General features: G+C 38.2%; 1 protein-coding gene across 2 annotated transcripts in view; it reads left to right on the forward strand.

The window, feature by feature from the left end:
• Window positions 1–15504, forward strand: part of CADPS2 (calcium dependent secretion activator 2) — a 524489-nt gene that overhangs the window by 289739 nt on the left and 219246 nt on the right. For both annotated transcript variants that reach the window (XM_057732060.1, XM_057732061.1), the window contains exon 8: window positions 10446–10585. In XM_057732060.1, coding sequence (XP_057588043.1) covers window positions 10446–10585 — 140 coding nt within the window. The remainder of the gene's footprint in view (window positions 1–10445; window positions 10586–15504) is intronic.

Consider the following 15504-nt stretch of genomic DNA (forward strand, 5'->3'; position numbering starts at 1 on the left):
CTCCATTTCCCATTAAAGGTAAGGCCTAGGATGTATTGCTTCAGCAATAGCATCTCATGGTTTCTGACCCACAATTCATGTCCAATTGTTGTTCGAAGGATGAATGAACAAATGAACAATATCCTGAAATTTCAGTTTCATTTCTCCTTCACAGAGTTATAGTAGACAGTAGAATGAGTCACTTTCGTTTGAACCCCTGACCTCCCTAACCAAGTGATAAGCTAAAATAGCAATTGTGGAATGATACATGGTTTGGATCCTGTAGAAAGAGTGAGGTTCTAGGGTGTTCAGCCAGTCTCCTAGTTATAATACACAGAATACGTGGAACAACCCCACGTCCACTGCTAACCTCTTCTTTTAGTTACTGCATTAAGAAGTCCCTGTGCATCTGAGAGCTATACAAAGCCTCCGCAATATCCATGTTTAGTGTCGCTAAGCTACCAAAAAGCTAAGTACTTTTATTTCCTGCTAGTTTTTATTATATGTATTGTATTAGTCAAAAATAAAGTCTTTAGATCAGAGGTCCAACATTCAGATTAATGGGTTGTTGAGCATCACAAACTGAAAGTTTGAAACCTACTTCCAGAAAACATTGATTCTGGCCTAGGTTCTGCCAGAGTAATAGCCAAGAGGCCATGAGCAAGTCCCTGAACCCCTCTCCCTTGACCTTTATTCCCCACCACTTCCATCTTATACTTCTCTGAATTCTTGCAGTTCTTTGGAGCATGTGAGAATGTAACACCAAGAGTTCTTAACCTTTTTTCTTCCTTTTCCATTCTTTAAAGGACTTCTGACTAGTTTGCATACATAAAGAATGACAAATTGGGAAGGTTTTCATGAATCCTATTTTGGCAGATTGTTAGGTTGTAATTATTAGACCTTGCTTTGACTTCTTATTCAAATGAAGAAAAATAATTCACCTTCACTCTTCAGGGTGGCAGTTGGTTTTTAATATAAACACCAACACTTATCTGTAAATTAGTTAGTTCCCAAACATTTTGCTGTAATAGTCTTCAATTTAAGGATGCGGCTGAAGTAATCCAAGTTTAGATAATAACATAATTTTCTCCTTTGCATCCTACCATCGTATGTATGGATTGACAGAAATAAAATTGATTTGGCTTTAAGAATTCTTATAATACTTAATAACCAAAGAGTGAGAACAAAGCTAAATTAATTATTATAATGTATGTGATATTATGAAGGGATGTGTTGGGGAGGGGATTTAAAATTGAAAGCGTCGTTATCTTGAAGTAATTTTCCTTAGGTATTCCTTTAACTTCAGCGTCAAGTTATTTACATAACAAGAGCAATGCCTATCTTTTAAGGGTGATGGGAGAGTGAATTAATTTACATTTCACAAAGCACTCTGAGGCACTGAGTTGAAAGGTTCTTTATAAATGCCAGGCATTATTATAACCAGACTAGTAAAAAGAAACACGGTAAAGCTACTCATGCAGTGTCCTCTAATAGAAACTGTATTGGTAAGGAAATATAAAGGTTACTGCTATTCATAATTTATGGCTGAGGGGAATAGATCAAGAATAATAATAATGCTTTCCTGTCTAGATAAATCTTAAAGACACAGATGTAGCTGTGATGGAATATATTACTCCTCTCAAGGAGAAGCATGAAATCGAGACCTTACAAGCAATAAAAGTGATATATGAAGATTAATAAAGGCCAGTATCTTTAATTGAGCCATGAAAAATACCATGACAAATTTAACTATGTCTTTCAAAGTCTTCAAGAAAGACTTTGAAATTAGAAGATGTAATCCTTGATCATTTGGGTATATGAAACGTGAAATTTGTTAGAAATATATGCATGATGGACTTCATTCTAGTAACCAAAATAATCTGTCTCGTGAATCCTTTTTAACTTTTGATTTATAAGAAAAGTGAAAATGTTAACTAACACAAAGTGAGAAAGAAAGCTTTTTCAAAAGATTTCACACAAGCAGAATACTTCAGGAAAGCCAGAGAAAATAATCACACACACAAAAACATCTTGTTAAAGTAATCAGAGAACAAGTAAAGATTCAAATCTTTGAATCACATAATTAGCAAAAGAAATTTAAAAGGTAAATCTAGTGTTTTTATAATCAAATCTCAGCTTTTATTGCCTGTGTATTGGTTTCCTATTGCAACTGTAACAAATTACCAAAAACTTAGTGGCTTAAAACAGCACATATATGATCTTACAGTTGTGTTGGTCAGAAGTCCAAAGTGAATCTTGGTGGGCTCGAATTAAGGTGTTGGCAGGGTTTGTTGCTTTCCAGAGGGCCTAAGGGAGAATGCAGCCTTTTTGCCTTTTCCAGCTTCCAGAGGCTGCCTTTGTTTGGCTCATGCATGGCCCTCTTCCATTTCCAAAACCAGCAATGGCTGGTCAAGTGTTGCTCACATCACATTGCTTTATCACTCCTCTGCCTTCCTCTTCCACCTCCAAGAATCCTTGTGATTGCATTGGGCCCACCTGGATAATCTCTCTTTCTGAAGGCCTGCTAATTAGTGACCTTAATTCCATCTGCTACCTCAGTTCCCCTTTGCCAGGTAAGTAACATAGTCACAGGTTCTGGGGTTTATGACTAGGCATTTTTGGGAGACTATGATTCCACCTGTTACAGTCCAGAAATGGAAAGATGAGTTTCAAAAATTTTTAGAGACTGGCAAGTAAAAGGCGTACCAAGTCAGCATTTGCTACTCTAATTTTCTGTTATCACATTTTGGCCATACTTCAGTCAGTAAGCCTTTTTCTCTTTTCACCACAATGAGATATCAATTTTCGGTTTGATTTTTATTCCTAATGTCTTTAAGCATCCACCCACCCATCCAATAAATACTTGGTAAGTGTCTAGTTTAGGATGTGAAGCAATGTGGTTGGACCCGGACAATATTATGCTTAGTGACGTAAGTCAGACGGAAAAAGACAAACACCATATGATGTTACTTGTATGTGGAATCTGAAAGTAATACAAATTAATGTATATACAAGACAGAAACAGGCTTACAGATGTAGAAGACAAACTAGTGTTTACCAAAAGGGAGAGGGGAGGAGGGAGGGACAGATTAGGGGGATGGGATTGAGATACAAGCTATTATATACAAAATAGATAAGCAACAAGGATATCCTGTATAGCACAGGGAACTGTAACCATTATCTTATAATAACCTTTAACAGAATATAATCTACAAAAATACTGAATCACTATGCCGTGTATCTGAGGCTAACACAATATTGTAAATCAACTGTACTTCAATTTCAAAATCAAAAGAAAGAATGGCTTAATTAAAGATGCTGGCTTCAATTTCCCTAGGAGCCGCAGGTGAATTACTCTAGGTATCACTATGAGCTCTTGCCCCCAAGGAGCACACCCTGCTAAATGCATTCCGTGAGCCCCTTCATATAACAGTTCATTCTTAAGTAGTGATGCCAGAAAAGATTTAGGAATAATGTACACACCTTGCTGTTTGTTTTTTGTGCTCTCTCTCCATCCCCCATCATGCAAATTACAAAGCTTATAACCGCTGTTTTTTTAACAAGCTAATGCCAAATAAAAATATATAGTTCATATAATACTATCCTTTTTTTTCTTCTTTTACTCTTTTTTTTTTTTTTTGAAAAGGCTTTTCTTATTTTTTTTCTTTTAAAGTACTATATGGAAGGAAGAAATGTGTAATTTCCTGTCAGGCCAATGGCACCTTTTTTTAAGGGGTTGGGAGTTTGGTCAATTCTGTTTTGTAAATTCCAGGATTCTTTCCAGCTTTGAAAATAAAGGGAACTGGATTTAGCCCACAGACAGTAAGGTTGACAGAAGACTTAATGCTAATCTTTCAGTGTAGGAAAGAACCTTGTGTTAGTGAAAGTGAGCAGGTGTTCTTTGTTTCAACTAAGTAGAAGAGGAAGAGATGACATTAAATCAAAGGAGAAATCATTTAGACTAAGCAACCTCAGGTGTATTAAAACACTGGGAAATGTTACTAAGAGGGATGTAAATTTGTCTCAGAAAAGTCATCCAATTCGTCTTCTCCACACAATGAAAATATAGGGCTCTGATAGTGGAGAAAATACATGCTAGTTATTAACATGTGCTAAATAAAAATGTATTGAAATGAAGTAAATTCAGTTGATCCTTTCACAGTACATACATTCTCAAGGTTCTAAGCTTTCAAGAAGGTACTTGAAAGGTTCACAAGGACTAGTCATGAATCTTTGCTAAACTGTAAACAAAATGTATTGTCAGTTGAAAGAGAAAGAAAAAAACGTCAACTGAACCCCAAAAGTCAAGATTTCTCATAGAGATAGCTCTGCTTATCTGGAGTGATGTTCCCTTGGGCATTTCCTTAAAATATCCTATGTCTGAAGGACATGTGATCATCAGAAAAAAAAAATCACAAATTGAAACATGCCAGCTAAAAGCATTTTCAGTCCCTTCTTCCTCTGCTTTAAAGATGTATTTCTAAGGCCATTTCGTTTCTTAATTGGATGTTAGGCATTTGACCACACATGACGTGACTCCCCTCCATAACGTATACAGCTGGATAGACAAGGATTATCATTTATACAAGAGTATGACATTTTGATTATGTCGTTTTCTGATTTAGAAGCAGCTTTTGGTTATGTGTTGTGGGGTAACATACAAAATCCTTAGCAAGACCTGTGCTTTTACAGTCTATCCCCAGGCTTCCTTTCTGATCACACCTGTTAGCACAAACTTCCCATTTCCTTACCCTCTTCAGTCTCTTGGCCATATCCTCATCCCCCCTGCCTTTGCACACAATGTCTCTTCCAGCCACAGCAATCTTGCTTATCTCACCCCATCCTGTTGACTTAAGAGTTAAGTGGTGCCTTCCCCCATTCCCCTAATAGACTTTATCCCTCAAGCCATCATAGTCTGGCGTCGCCTAAACTTTCTCTTGCTGAGATCTCTAGTGACTTCTCTGTTAAACCAAGCAATAGCCTTTCCTTCCTTACCGTGCTGGACCTCTTGAGTGTCATTTGGCACTGATACCACTTCCTATTCCTGAAACACTCTGCCTGGAATGTAGTGCATCCCGCCCTTCTGGTTTTTCTTCTGCCTCCTTGGCCTCTGGTCCTAATTATAGAGTTCTCTTTCTTAACCCTTAAAAGTTAGTGTTCCACAGGGTTCTCTGCTTACCTCGTGATAAGGTAGAGAATTGACATGGCAGAAAATGTAATGAACATTTGTATTGGTTGAAGTTCTTTTGGTGGCAAGCAGTGGAAACTGACTGAGCGTAGGTCCCAGGAAACGAAGAACTGACCAAAGAAGCTTGGGGAAGGGCTTGAGATGCCAGAGCAGTGGGGAGAACGTCAGCGTTGGGATTCTGTGCCTGTTTTAGGGTACCACTCTAAGGGTGGGCCGCTTCCAACAGCCTCATGTCTTTATCAGTCCCTTCCCTGTGTGCTCCCTGTGTATTGTATCTTGTATCTTACCGTATCTTGTAAATCTTATGTATTCTTTTAGACTCCAGAATGAAGCAGTTGATTCCTCTACAAGGTCTGTCTTGACTCCTTCAAGAATTATTGACTGCACCTATCTTTGAGCTAGATTCATACAAAATATGTAGCTCTATTATTTTACTCAAAGACCACACTGCAATTGCTGCAGTCATGTGCTCTTTTATTTTCTTCCTCTGGGCTGAGAGAGATTTATGGGAAAATGCCGTGAATTCTTTACCTCGCCCTAGAGCCTACCTAGCTCCCTCTCAACTCTTCTGTATCTGTCCCCGCCCAGTTTTTATGTTTTCACTTTTGAAACACTTTAGAAATTTAGACACTCGTGAATTCATGGGTCAAAAAGTTCAGCTAATGTAGTATATGTACAGATGCACATGGCTTGGCTTTAATTAATATATCTTAATAGAAGGAAAATAATGTAGAGGTGTCAGCTTGTCAAGTATATATATATATATTTTTAATGTTATTTGTTTATTGGTTGTGTTGAGTCTTCATTGCTGTGCGCGGGCTTTCTCTAGTTGGGAGGACCGGGGGCTACTCTTCGTTGCAGTGCGTGGGCTTCTCATTGCTGTGGCTTCTCTTGCTGTGGAGCACGGGTTCTAGGCACATGGGCTTCAGTAGTTGTGGCACGTGGGCTCAATAGTTGTGGCTCACGGGCTCTAGAGCGCAGGCTCAGTAGTTGTGGCGCTCGGGCTTAACTGCTCTGTGGCACGTGGGATCTTCCCGGACCAGGGATCAAACCCATGTTCCCTGCATTGGCAGGCAGATTCTTAACCACTGCGCCACCAGGGAAGCCCTTGTCAAGTATATTTTAAGAGAAAGATCCTTCTGAACCCCATATTACTCGAAATATTATGTATATATGTATTTTTACACTTCGTTTTAAGTATTTTCTTGCTCTATATTAAATTCGACAGAGTTTTAAACAAAGCCTGGAAAAAAAATTGTGTTTTCCATTACACTTTAGCAAAGATGGAAAGTAATGTTGACATTTTATTATGAAGAAGATACATTGGCTTTATATTTAAGATAAGAAATCATAAAATGTGTTATGCTAAATGACAAGGCATTTAAAATGTTGGTGACAAAAATAAACTCGAAGACTAGAAGAAGCAGAAATATGTGTAGAAAAGTTAAGAGAAATGAATAGCCAAGAACAAGCTACTTTGCTAAATAAGAAGCTAACTATTTTGTACAGAGCTGTGATTTCACTTATATGTGAACCTAAAATACAAGAAAAATCCTTAGTAAAGTATGTCTCTTAAGTATTTTAATTATTGAACCATTAACATCAGACATCCTTCTCTGAACATAAACTAAGTCCTATTGAAGTAGAACTGCTTATCGTGAAATAAAATTGTTTTCAAGCACTTATTACCTGTGTAAGTCTTACACAGCAAAACTCTATGAGTGCACTAGATAGTATACTACTAAATGCTGTAACAAATGATAGCATTTCAGTATTTTAAAACAATAGTACCTGTATAACAGTTTATTATTAGCGTTCCTGACAGATGGGTGTATTTCCTCCATGTGGTGATTCAGGGCTCTGGTTTCTTCCCTCTTATGGTGCTCTCATTTTCTAAAGCATTGGGGTCCTCTGCATTTGGCTAGCAGATGGGTGAAGAAGACATACCTATATCTTAATCATCATTCCCCAAAATGACTTACCAATTTTCTTCATATTCCATTAGCTAGAACTTTCATATGTCCCTACTTAGATGCAAGGAGAGCTAGAAACTGTGGCTGGCTAGCTGCTTCCTGGCACCAGTTCTGCACTAGGAAAAGCGTGCATCCTGGTGGACAGTTAGATGATCTACCATAGGTCACCCCTATAGCCAAGGTAACAACAATTCTGTTACCCTTCCTCCTGACCATAGAACGTATTTACTTCAACACAAGGGAACCAACCCAAAGTTTCATCCTGTCCTTTACTTCCAGTGCAGTGTCCAATATGTCAGTCAGGTCCAGCTGTGGCTCTTTGCAGCCTGGTTACCAATGAACAAGGGTTCATGTTAACTGCCTACCGTTCCACCTCCCCTCCCCACCCTGCTCAAGCACAAGTCCAATACATAGCAGTAGAGCAGGGGGCAGGAAAGCTACAATTAAGCTTCTCATTCTAAAAAAGGTGAAGTGGGAAATACAGAGCATTACCTGTGCAATGAGAACAGTGAGAGGCCGTCATGGCAGGCACTGTGAGGATCTGAGCCTGCCCGGCGCAGTGCTCAGGATCTCTTGATCAGACCCTGATTATGCATCTTTAGAATTGTTTTGTCCTTTATTCTCCATAGCCCTTTGGGCTCTACACATTTGGGTGCTTCTTCCTTCTCTGTTATCATCCATGGCTAAATCATGTAAAGGAGGATGATCACTTTCTGCTTGTACAATTTGGGAGACCATTTTACAAAGTTTCTTCACTGGTACCATTTTTAGAAGCAATAGATTTCATACCTGTGGGTCTTCACTTGTTACATATGCCAGTGTTTACACATTTCTTAGAGTCTGTCCAGAAAAACGGAAAATTCCAGGTCATTCAAATAGAGGAAATTTAACACAGGGAAATAGCTACATGTGTGATAGAACAGAGAAGTCAAACAAATGATAAATCAAGCCAGAGACTAACAATATCGGGAAACTGCTGCACACCCTAGGGATAGAAGGGCAAGAGAAAGAAGTGATATTTCCAGATATTATCTGAGTTTTTAGCTCTGATAAGAAAAAACCATCAGCTCCCTGCTTCTTAAGAACTCATCCGTATTCTTTCATCTGACCCCACATAGTAAGCACTCAAATGTTTAATTGAACAGAGATAAGCAGTAAATCCCTCCACAACTTCAGTTAGAGGTACCTATCAGAAAATTAAAATGTGGCAGAAATGATGGCGTTCAGTACTGAGATGATCCTTAATTTGGAGATCAACTGCAATTAGTTATTTGGGGACCGTTTTTTAGTAACCCGTTATTGGCATTTAGAGAATAAGAAATTGTCATAAGTTTTTATTTAAGTATTCTCTTCCTGTATAAGACAGAGTTTGGAACAATACCAATTTTGATACAAACATAGAAGAATTAAAAAGGAATAAAGTCTGTAGGTGGTTCATGCCAAAAGTTTGTTTTAAAAGGATGAGGTAGGGAGAAATAGAAAAAGCTTTCCAGACTTGCTAGGGAAATAGCAGTTATAGCTACAGAGGATGTATAGCTCTTAGTCTCTGGTTCTTTTTTTTGGAATCACCTTCTGAGTTGAAAATGACATTCCTTTGTCTGCTGCTTCAAGCCAGATATTATCAACTGATTTTCCTTTACTGTTGTTTAAGAATCTGTAAAACATTCCATTCGATATTTCAGCAGTCAAAAAGAACTCATTCTAGAATCTAGAATCTGATTGTAATTTTTTAAAACGTCACAAAGGCCGTTTAATCTGCTCTTGGCTGGAGCCTTTATACACTTAAGTGTGTAGAAATGCTGGGCTGAACCTGGCTACAAGCTTTTAGGATAGACTTGAGAAAAAATCTCGAAACAGTAGATACATTTGACATTGTGGAAGTTGAGACTAGTTTGAAAAGCTTTCATGACGATGTTGTCTTTCCTAGAGAGAGAAAGAGCCTTGCTTGAAGATTTCTCCATGAATGTTTTTACTTCTACATGGAAATGAAGATTTTTTTTATTTTCAGCGGAGCATGCCAAATTTAGTTTCGCCATATTGTGCTTTGAAAACATTTTATCATACCTGAGCATGTTTATAGTTCTTCCATTTACTTAGAAACTTCAAGTTTATTTACTTTTTGTGTTGGTTTAAAATAAGAGTGGCTTGAGACCTAGAGGACAAATGTATGGATACCAAAGGCAGAGGGAGCGGGGGAAGGACTGGGAGATTGGGACTGACACACATGCACTACTATGTATATAATCAGTAACCAATGAGAAGAGACGGTATAGCACAGGGAACTCTACCCCATGCTCTGTGGTAACTGAAACGGGAAGGACATCTGAGGAAGAGGGGATATAGGTATACGTGTGGCTGATTCACTTTGCTGTGAAGTAGAAACTAACACAACATTGTAAAGCAACTATACTCCAACAAAAATAAAAATAAAAAAATAAGAATGGCTTCAAATACAATGTACTGCGTTTCGTATCTTTATTTTATCCTTCAGAATATAGTGATTCCATTTAAAAATACTCATCAAGGCTTGAATATAGGCTGTGTCTAAGTAGTGTCATGACTGACTATAAAGGGGAAAATACTTTTGTTTCATCTACACGGAACCTAACATCTGAAGAGTAAGCTTTTCTGTCCTGTGTCGTCTCTGTCTGTGGAGCTGTGGGGTTGTGAAATAATACCTTGATAATTTGGCAGTTTTATTAAAAATAATTACTTTGTTTCAATCATCATAATATCGTCTTTAGAGTTTTGAAAACATGTAGTCAGGAAAAAATCCTCCCCTGCTATCAATCTAGAGCAGAAATATACGACAATCAGTCTTTTCCATCTCTGAGTTGATTTCCTTTAATACTGCTTTGCAATGAAAATATTAAAACATGAGGTATATTTTTGCTGCTTCAAATAATTGGTTTTGCTTTTTGAGCATGCCACCTGTAATTTCAAAAAGTATTTCTTTCTGAACGTCTTTGCCCTGGGGAGTTTAGGGTGGTCTTGAAAGTATAGGTGTCTGTTAAGTACTTTTCAGCTATCAATTCAGCTGTAGCCACTGTGCTGTTCATTCATTATCAGGTGACGCAGGAAGGAAACTCGTTATGTGATAATATGAAAACACATATTTGTCAAAAAAAAATAAAGGAGCCTGTATTGAAAACCCATCTGCTGTGGTGGGAGTGAAATGGTTTATTAGACACATTTGGGCATGACACCACCTTTTCAAACAGGAAAATGTATAGAAAAGATTTCAGTTCTACTCCTTAGACGTTTTGTATTATGCACCTAAATGTGTTCTTTTTTGTCCCTCACAGGTGATATTGTACCCAACTTCTAATAGTTCCAAATCAGCTGAGTTGCACCGAATGACAGTTCCAAAAAATAGCCAGGACTCTGACTTAAAAATCAAACTGGCAGTGCGAATGGATAAACCACCACATATGAAACATAGTGGGTGAGTGTGTACTTGAAGATGTTTTTCTCCTGAATTATTGGATTTCATTGTATCACTTTTGTCATTTTACTGAGAGCCAATATATCAGGCATTTATATGGAATTTTTCTCCCAAATTACAGTCATAAGTTAACTTACTTTTTTAAATCTGTAGACATCTTTATAGCTCAATGCATGGGTGTTTAGTTAATGTAACTGTTTCCATGCTAACACGTTATTTGTACTTGATTGTATTGGTAATATGCATGATTCATATTGGTAAAGAACAGTGATGTATGGTGATAACGTCTAAGATCTATTTTTCAAAATACGGTAATAGTTGAAAGAAGCCTAGCTTCTTACATAGAATACATTAACATTAAATGGTGGTTCAAATACAACCTAGGAGGCTGTACAAGATTGACGGGAGGGGCGTGAGTAGTCATCCAATATGTAAGTGAGAAACTAAATCCATACCGGAGGAAAGGGACTGGCCTCTGGGGATTGCTGCAGGTCAGAGTCAGCTTCCATCTCTGAGATTCTTTTTCCCTTGTAGCTGATAAGGAAACAGGTCTGAAGTCTTGAATACAATTCGATGAGTTTTTATATACAGTGCCTGTTTTATTTCAATGTACAGTCTTAGGAAAACGCAGCAGTATATTTTAGAAAATTGAAGGCTAATTTTAAAAAAGCCTATAATTTTTGCACCTAAGGGATACTTCAGAAAGTTAAAATCCAGGTCTTTCTACAGCCAAGTTCTAGCATACAGGTATTAGCCATTAGGAAAGAATGTGACGACTTTTCCTAAGGAGAGAAGCAGTCGCTAGTGTCTTATCCCAAGTTCAGCAGCACATCTAACAGTCTGCACATTCCTGTTAAAGAGGGGCGTCTCTGCTGGCTTTGCAGCCAGGTCACTGACATTGTGGCAGAGTTAAGTGGTACGTGAACAAGATTAGGATTCTTTAGAATAACCGTTAGGGAGGACGAAGTTAGGCTCTGAGCAGAAGGCAGCCCAGATGCATCCACTATAGCTGGGATGAGACTCTAAGGACCGTGTTGCTTCCTTGGTTTGGGCGGGCAGTAGTGTGTGCAATGTCAGAACTAGTCTCACTGAGGGGAGGAAGGCCTCAGCGGGTGGGCTCTTGGACAGGGAACAATAATTTAGGTATCCCACAATGTGGCATCTTTAGTGTAGTAATGCGAAGTCTAACTATGACTCATGATACAGACAGAGTTCCTGGGATTTAACCGAGTTCTTTCTTCACCCATCCGTTTACCTGCTCACTGTTGATTATGCAGCAGATGTGGATTGAGCACTTCCTCTGTGCCAGCCAGAACAAACCTCAGTACCATCCCAGGCCTGAAGGAACCAGCCCGCCAGGGATTCAGGCTTGTATACAAATGATGATAATATTGAGTGATAAGCACCACGAGAGTGGAATGGGAACGGGTAGCAATCCACCTGATTCTTGCTGGAGTTAGTCAAAGAAAGTCTCGCAAGACAGATGACTTTTGAGTTGCAGCCTGAGGGATGAATTCAGCAGGTGGGCAGTGGGGAGGAAGAGCAGTCCAGCTACGTGGCACAGCGTATCCTTAGGGAGGAGGCCTGCAAGGGTTGTTAGCCAGCCGTGACAGTTTTGGTATAGCCAGAGACTGCTTTGAGACTAGAGAGAGTACTACTGCTCTGAAGTGCTTAAAGACTAGTAGAAGCCAGAGGGAGATACAAAGGAACACATTATGTTCCAAATATCGTAGTTTATTTCCCTACTGTTTTGAACCCAGCTTCTTGTTGAGTGGCACAAGAAATGGGCACTTGTGCGCTGTAACACCAAGACAGCCTCTGATTTGCATGTGAGCAGCACCGTGACGAATACCCTTAGAGCCTTCAGGTTGACCCCAGAACCAATACTGAGTATGACGTTGGGCACATGGCAAGTTCTGAAGCCTTCGGCTCCTGCGGAAAGAAAGGTCTGCTCTAACCCTTGGCAGTTTCTTGCTCTGCAATGCTTCGGGTCAGGTGATACAATCCACCTGCCTTCCAAGACGATGATTTTTTTCTTTTTTTTCTTTTTTGGTCATTCCTTTGATATGAAGGAAAGTTGGTGTGTATCACATCTCAGAGCACTTTAACTAGATTAGGACCTCCAGAATGGTTCTGGAAGGGGCTTCTGCCCAAGACTATAGGTGAAGGAGGTGACTAAAGAGAGTATGTCATAGTCTCTGAATTTAATATGTAAAGTTCAAGAACTGTTGTGACCTGCCTTTGCTAACAGATACTAACAGGCATTGCCAGACATTCAGGTAACTGCAGTTTATGGTGTGTAAAAGATAAAAATTCTAAACTTGAAAGTATCTGTGATGCTGTCCTGCTGGTTGGTGTGTTTTGGGGCATAATTAACAATATCTTATTTCCTAGAAGTTATTCAAAAAAGCTATGTAATACCATTATGGATCATAATAATAATGACGAACCAGAATTTCAACATTGCTCTAATAGCAATTTATTACCATGAGCAGGGACCACAAGCACCTCTCTGGGTTTCTCAGTGCCTGTATGGTAACAGTTTTAAATGTTTTGAACGTCACCCTGTATTTAGATACATATGGGAAAACATGACTTGACACACATCAAAACTATCACAACCGTGTTCATCTTTCTCTGTGGTGCTTCATGGATGGATTTTACTGAACTTAATTATACTTAAGAAGAGACAGTCCACTAACCTTTCAAATGCTCTGTCCTATGCCAAAGCGGTAATATAATAGGAATGGTGGATTAATAGCATTTTGCTTTCAGACTGGATTATGTTCTACCAATAGTTCATCCTATAATGAATGATTAACATATGCACAATGAATAACTGAAAAAGAGTTAAAAATTAATTTATCTGTAAAATATGGCAAACTCCTTTTACAGATAGCTGTCAAATGGGATTAAACGATGAATTGGAGGGCTGTGGATTTTTATCCTCAGCACTTTTCAGAGCTAGAAATCCTTTGGGATTTGAGTCATAAAAACCTATTCTCTGTTTTTAATAATGTGACAACAAGTATCTCTTATGTGAAGTATTTTAACATGTATTCTCTTTTATTCATTTATTGTGTGTCTATGGCCCCTGTATTATCTCTAAGTAAGTGCTTTTATTAATGTTATCTGTGTTTTTGTGTGTTCCTGGTTACACTGCAAGCTTCTTAGACCTGTTTGAACCCCTAGTGCCTCCCACCATGTGTGAACAGGATAGACATTAATATCAATAATGGTAAAAATGGCAATCGTGTGCTCCTTAGAGTTCTAAGTAAGAAGTAATGGCAGTGGTGTGCATTCCTAAGTTGAAGAACCTTAAAGGTTTATAAGGCTTAGAGCGATTTATAGATGATAGAGTATAATTTTAAAGTACCTAAGATATAAGTAAATGATGTTTGAACCTCAATTGTTGCATTTTAAAATGACCTTTTTTTTGAACGAGAAAGAAAAATATAACCATTCTAAACCTCATGTTTCTGGTAATTAATCAGTCCATGACTATACTTTGTAGTTTTTTTTTTAATAGGACTGACTACATGCAGATGAAAATTGATATTTAATTTGGATGAGACAAGCATAATGAGGATTTCACTTTTTCAAAGCCAATCTGATCATTACTGTGTGACATCTAGTTGGTAAAAATTGGGGTTCATATATTCTTTGGGGGTATCTCACATAAACTAATTATATAAACTCATATAAATCTGTTAAACGAATTTCCAGCTAGGTTTTGAGTGGTTAAATAATTCACATTCAGCTTTAGAATTTATTTTCCTGCTTTTTTGGGTGGCTGGAAGACAGCAGAACAAATGGCCTATCCTTTAGCATAACCTAGTGGCTGAGTGACAGTATTAACTTAAATCTCAGAACCACTCTCCTCGTTTTTTATTAAATCACATTTTCCTAATTCAAGTATTATTTTCTCAGCCAAAAAATGGCAAAATAAAATGTGACTAATAAAGCAAATGACTATTTTGACAGATCTACAGCTGAAAAGGAGAAAGAAGAAAATTAAATTGTCACAAATATGTAGAAGCATTATGACTAGGATCTATCAAAAGTCTGCATGAAGCTGATTATTTTTATAGTTAAAAAAAAACTTCATGAGTATATAACTAGAGAAGAATTAGTTCCCAGTCAAAATCAGTAAGATAAAGTTTTAGCCAAATCACTGCCATATAAATCTCATAATTCTCTGTGTGTAGAGTCATGCTTGGCAATTTGAACATTTATTGAATGAATAGATGTGTTAAAATATTTTGAGCTTGTCATATATAAAACTCCTTAATTCACATCATAAAGGTATAAAAGGCCCTGGGCCCAGCTTGTTGTAGGGGTGAGACAGCAGGTGAGCTTCCAGCAGGAAGAACAGGATAAGCCCCAAGCTGGCTGCATGATTGGTTTCCTGTGCTCCCCTGTGGAGAGGACTGGCCAGGCATCAGGCCATCAGGCGCTACTGTGTGATGCCTGCGGAAGCTTTCGGTCATATTCTTAATGTGCAAGTGTGGCGTTTGCTCCTAAAGTGACAGGACAGCACTCTAATAAAGTTGCATTATTTTGTTTAGGATTTAAAGTTTATGATCTTCAAGTAGTTTAGGGGACAGTCTGAAGACCAAAAGGAGGAAAATCTTATTTTTGTCAGTGGCATTTGCTTGGAGGGTCTAGACCTTACAAAAAAGACAAGTCTGTTTTTTCTGGGGAAAATTGATTCCTCATTTTAAATCGACCTTTTAGCATGACTTTTCTACATGTCCTTATCGAAAATAACCATGTTTTGACATCTGATCTTCCTCTGAACATTTATTTGTTTGTTTGTTTATTTGTCTGTTTGCATTCCCAATTTATTACCTCATTCTGGCTTACCCCAGTTTCACAGAAATCCCACTCCTTGTAGCTATGCCAAAACTTCTGACAAA

This window comes from Hippopotamus amphibius, chromosome 4 (genome assembly GCF_030028045.1).
Source record: "Hippopotamus amphibius kiboko isolate mHipAmp2 chromosome 4, mHipAmp2.hap2, whole genome shotgun sequence".
Lineage (NCBI taxonomy): Eukaryota > Metazoa > Chordata > Mammalia > Artiodactyla > Hippopotamidae > Hippopotamus > Hippopotamus amphibius.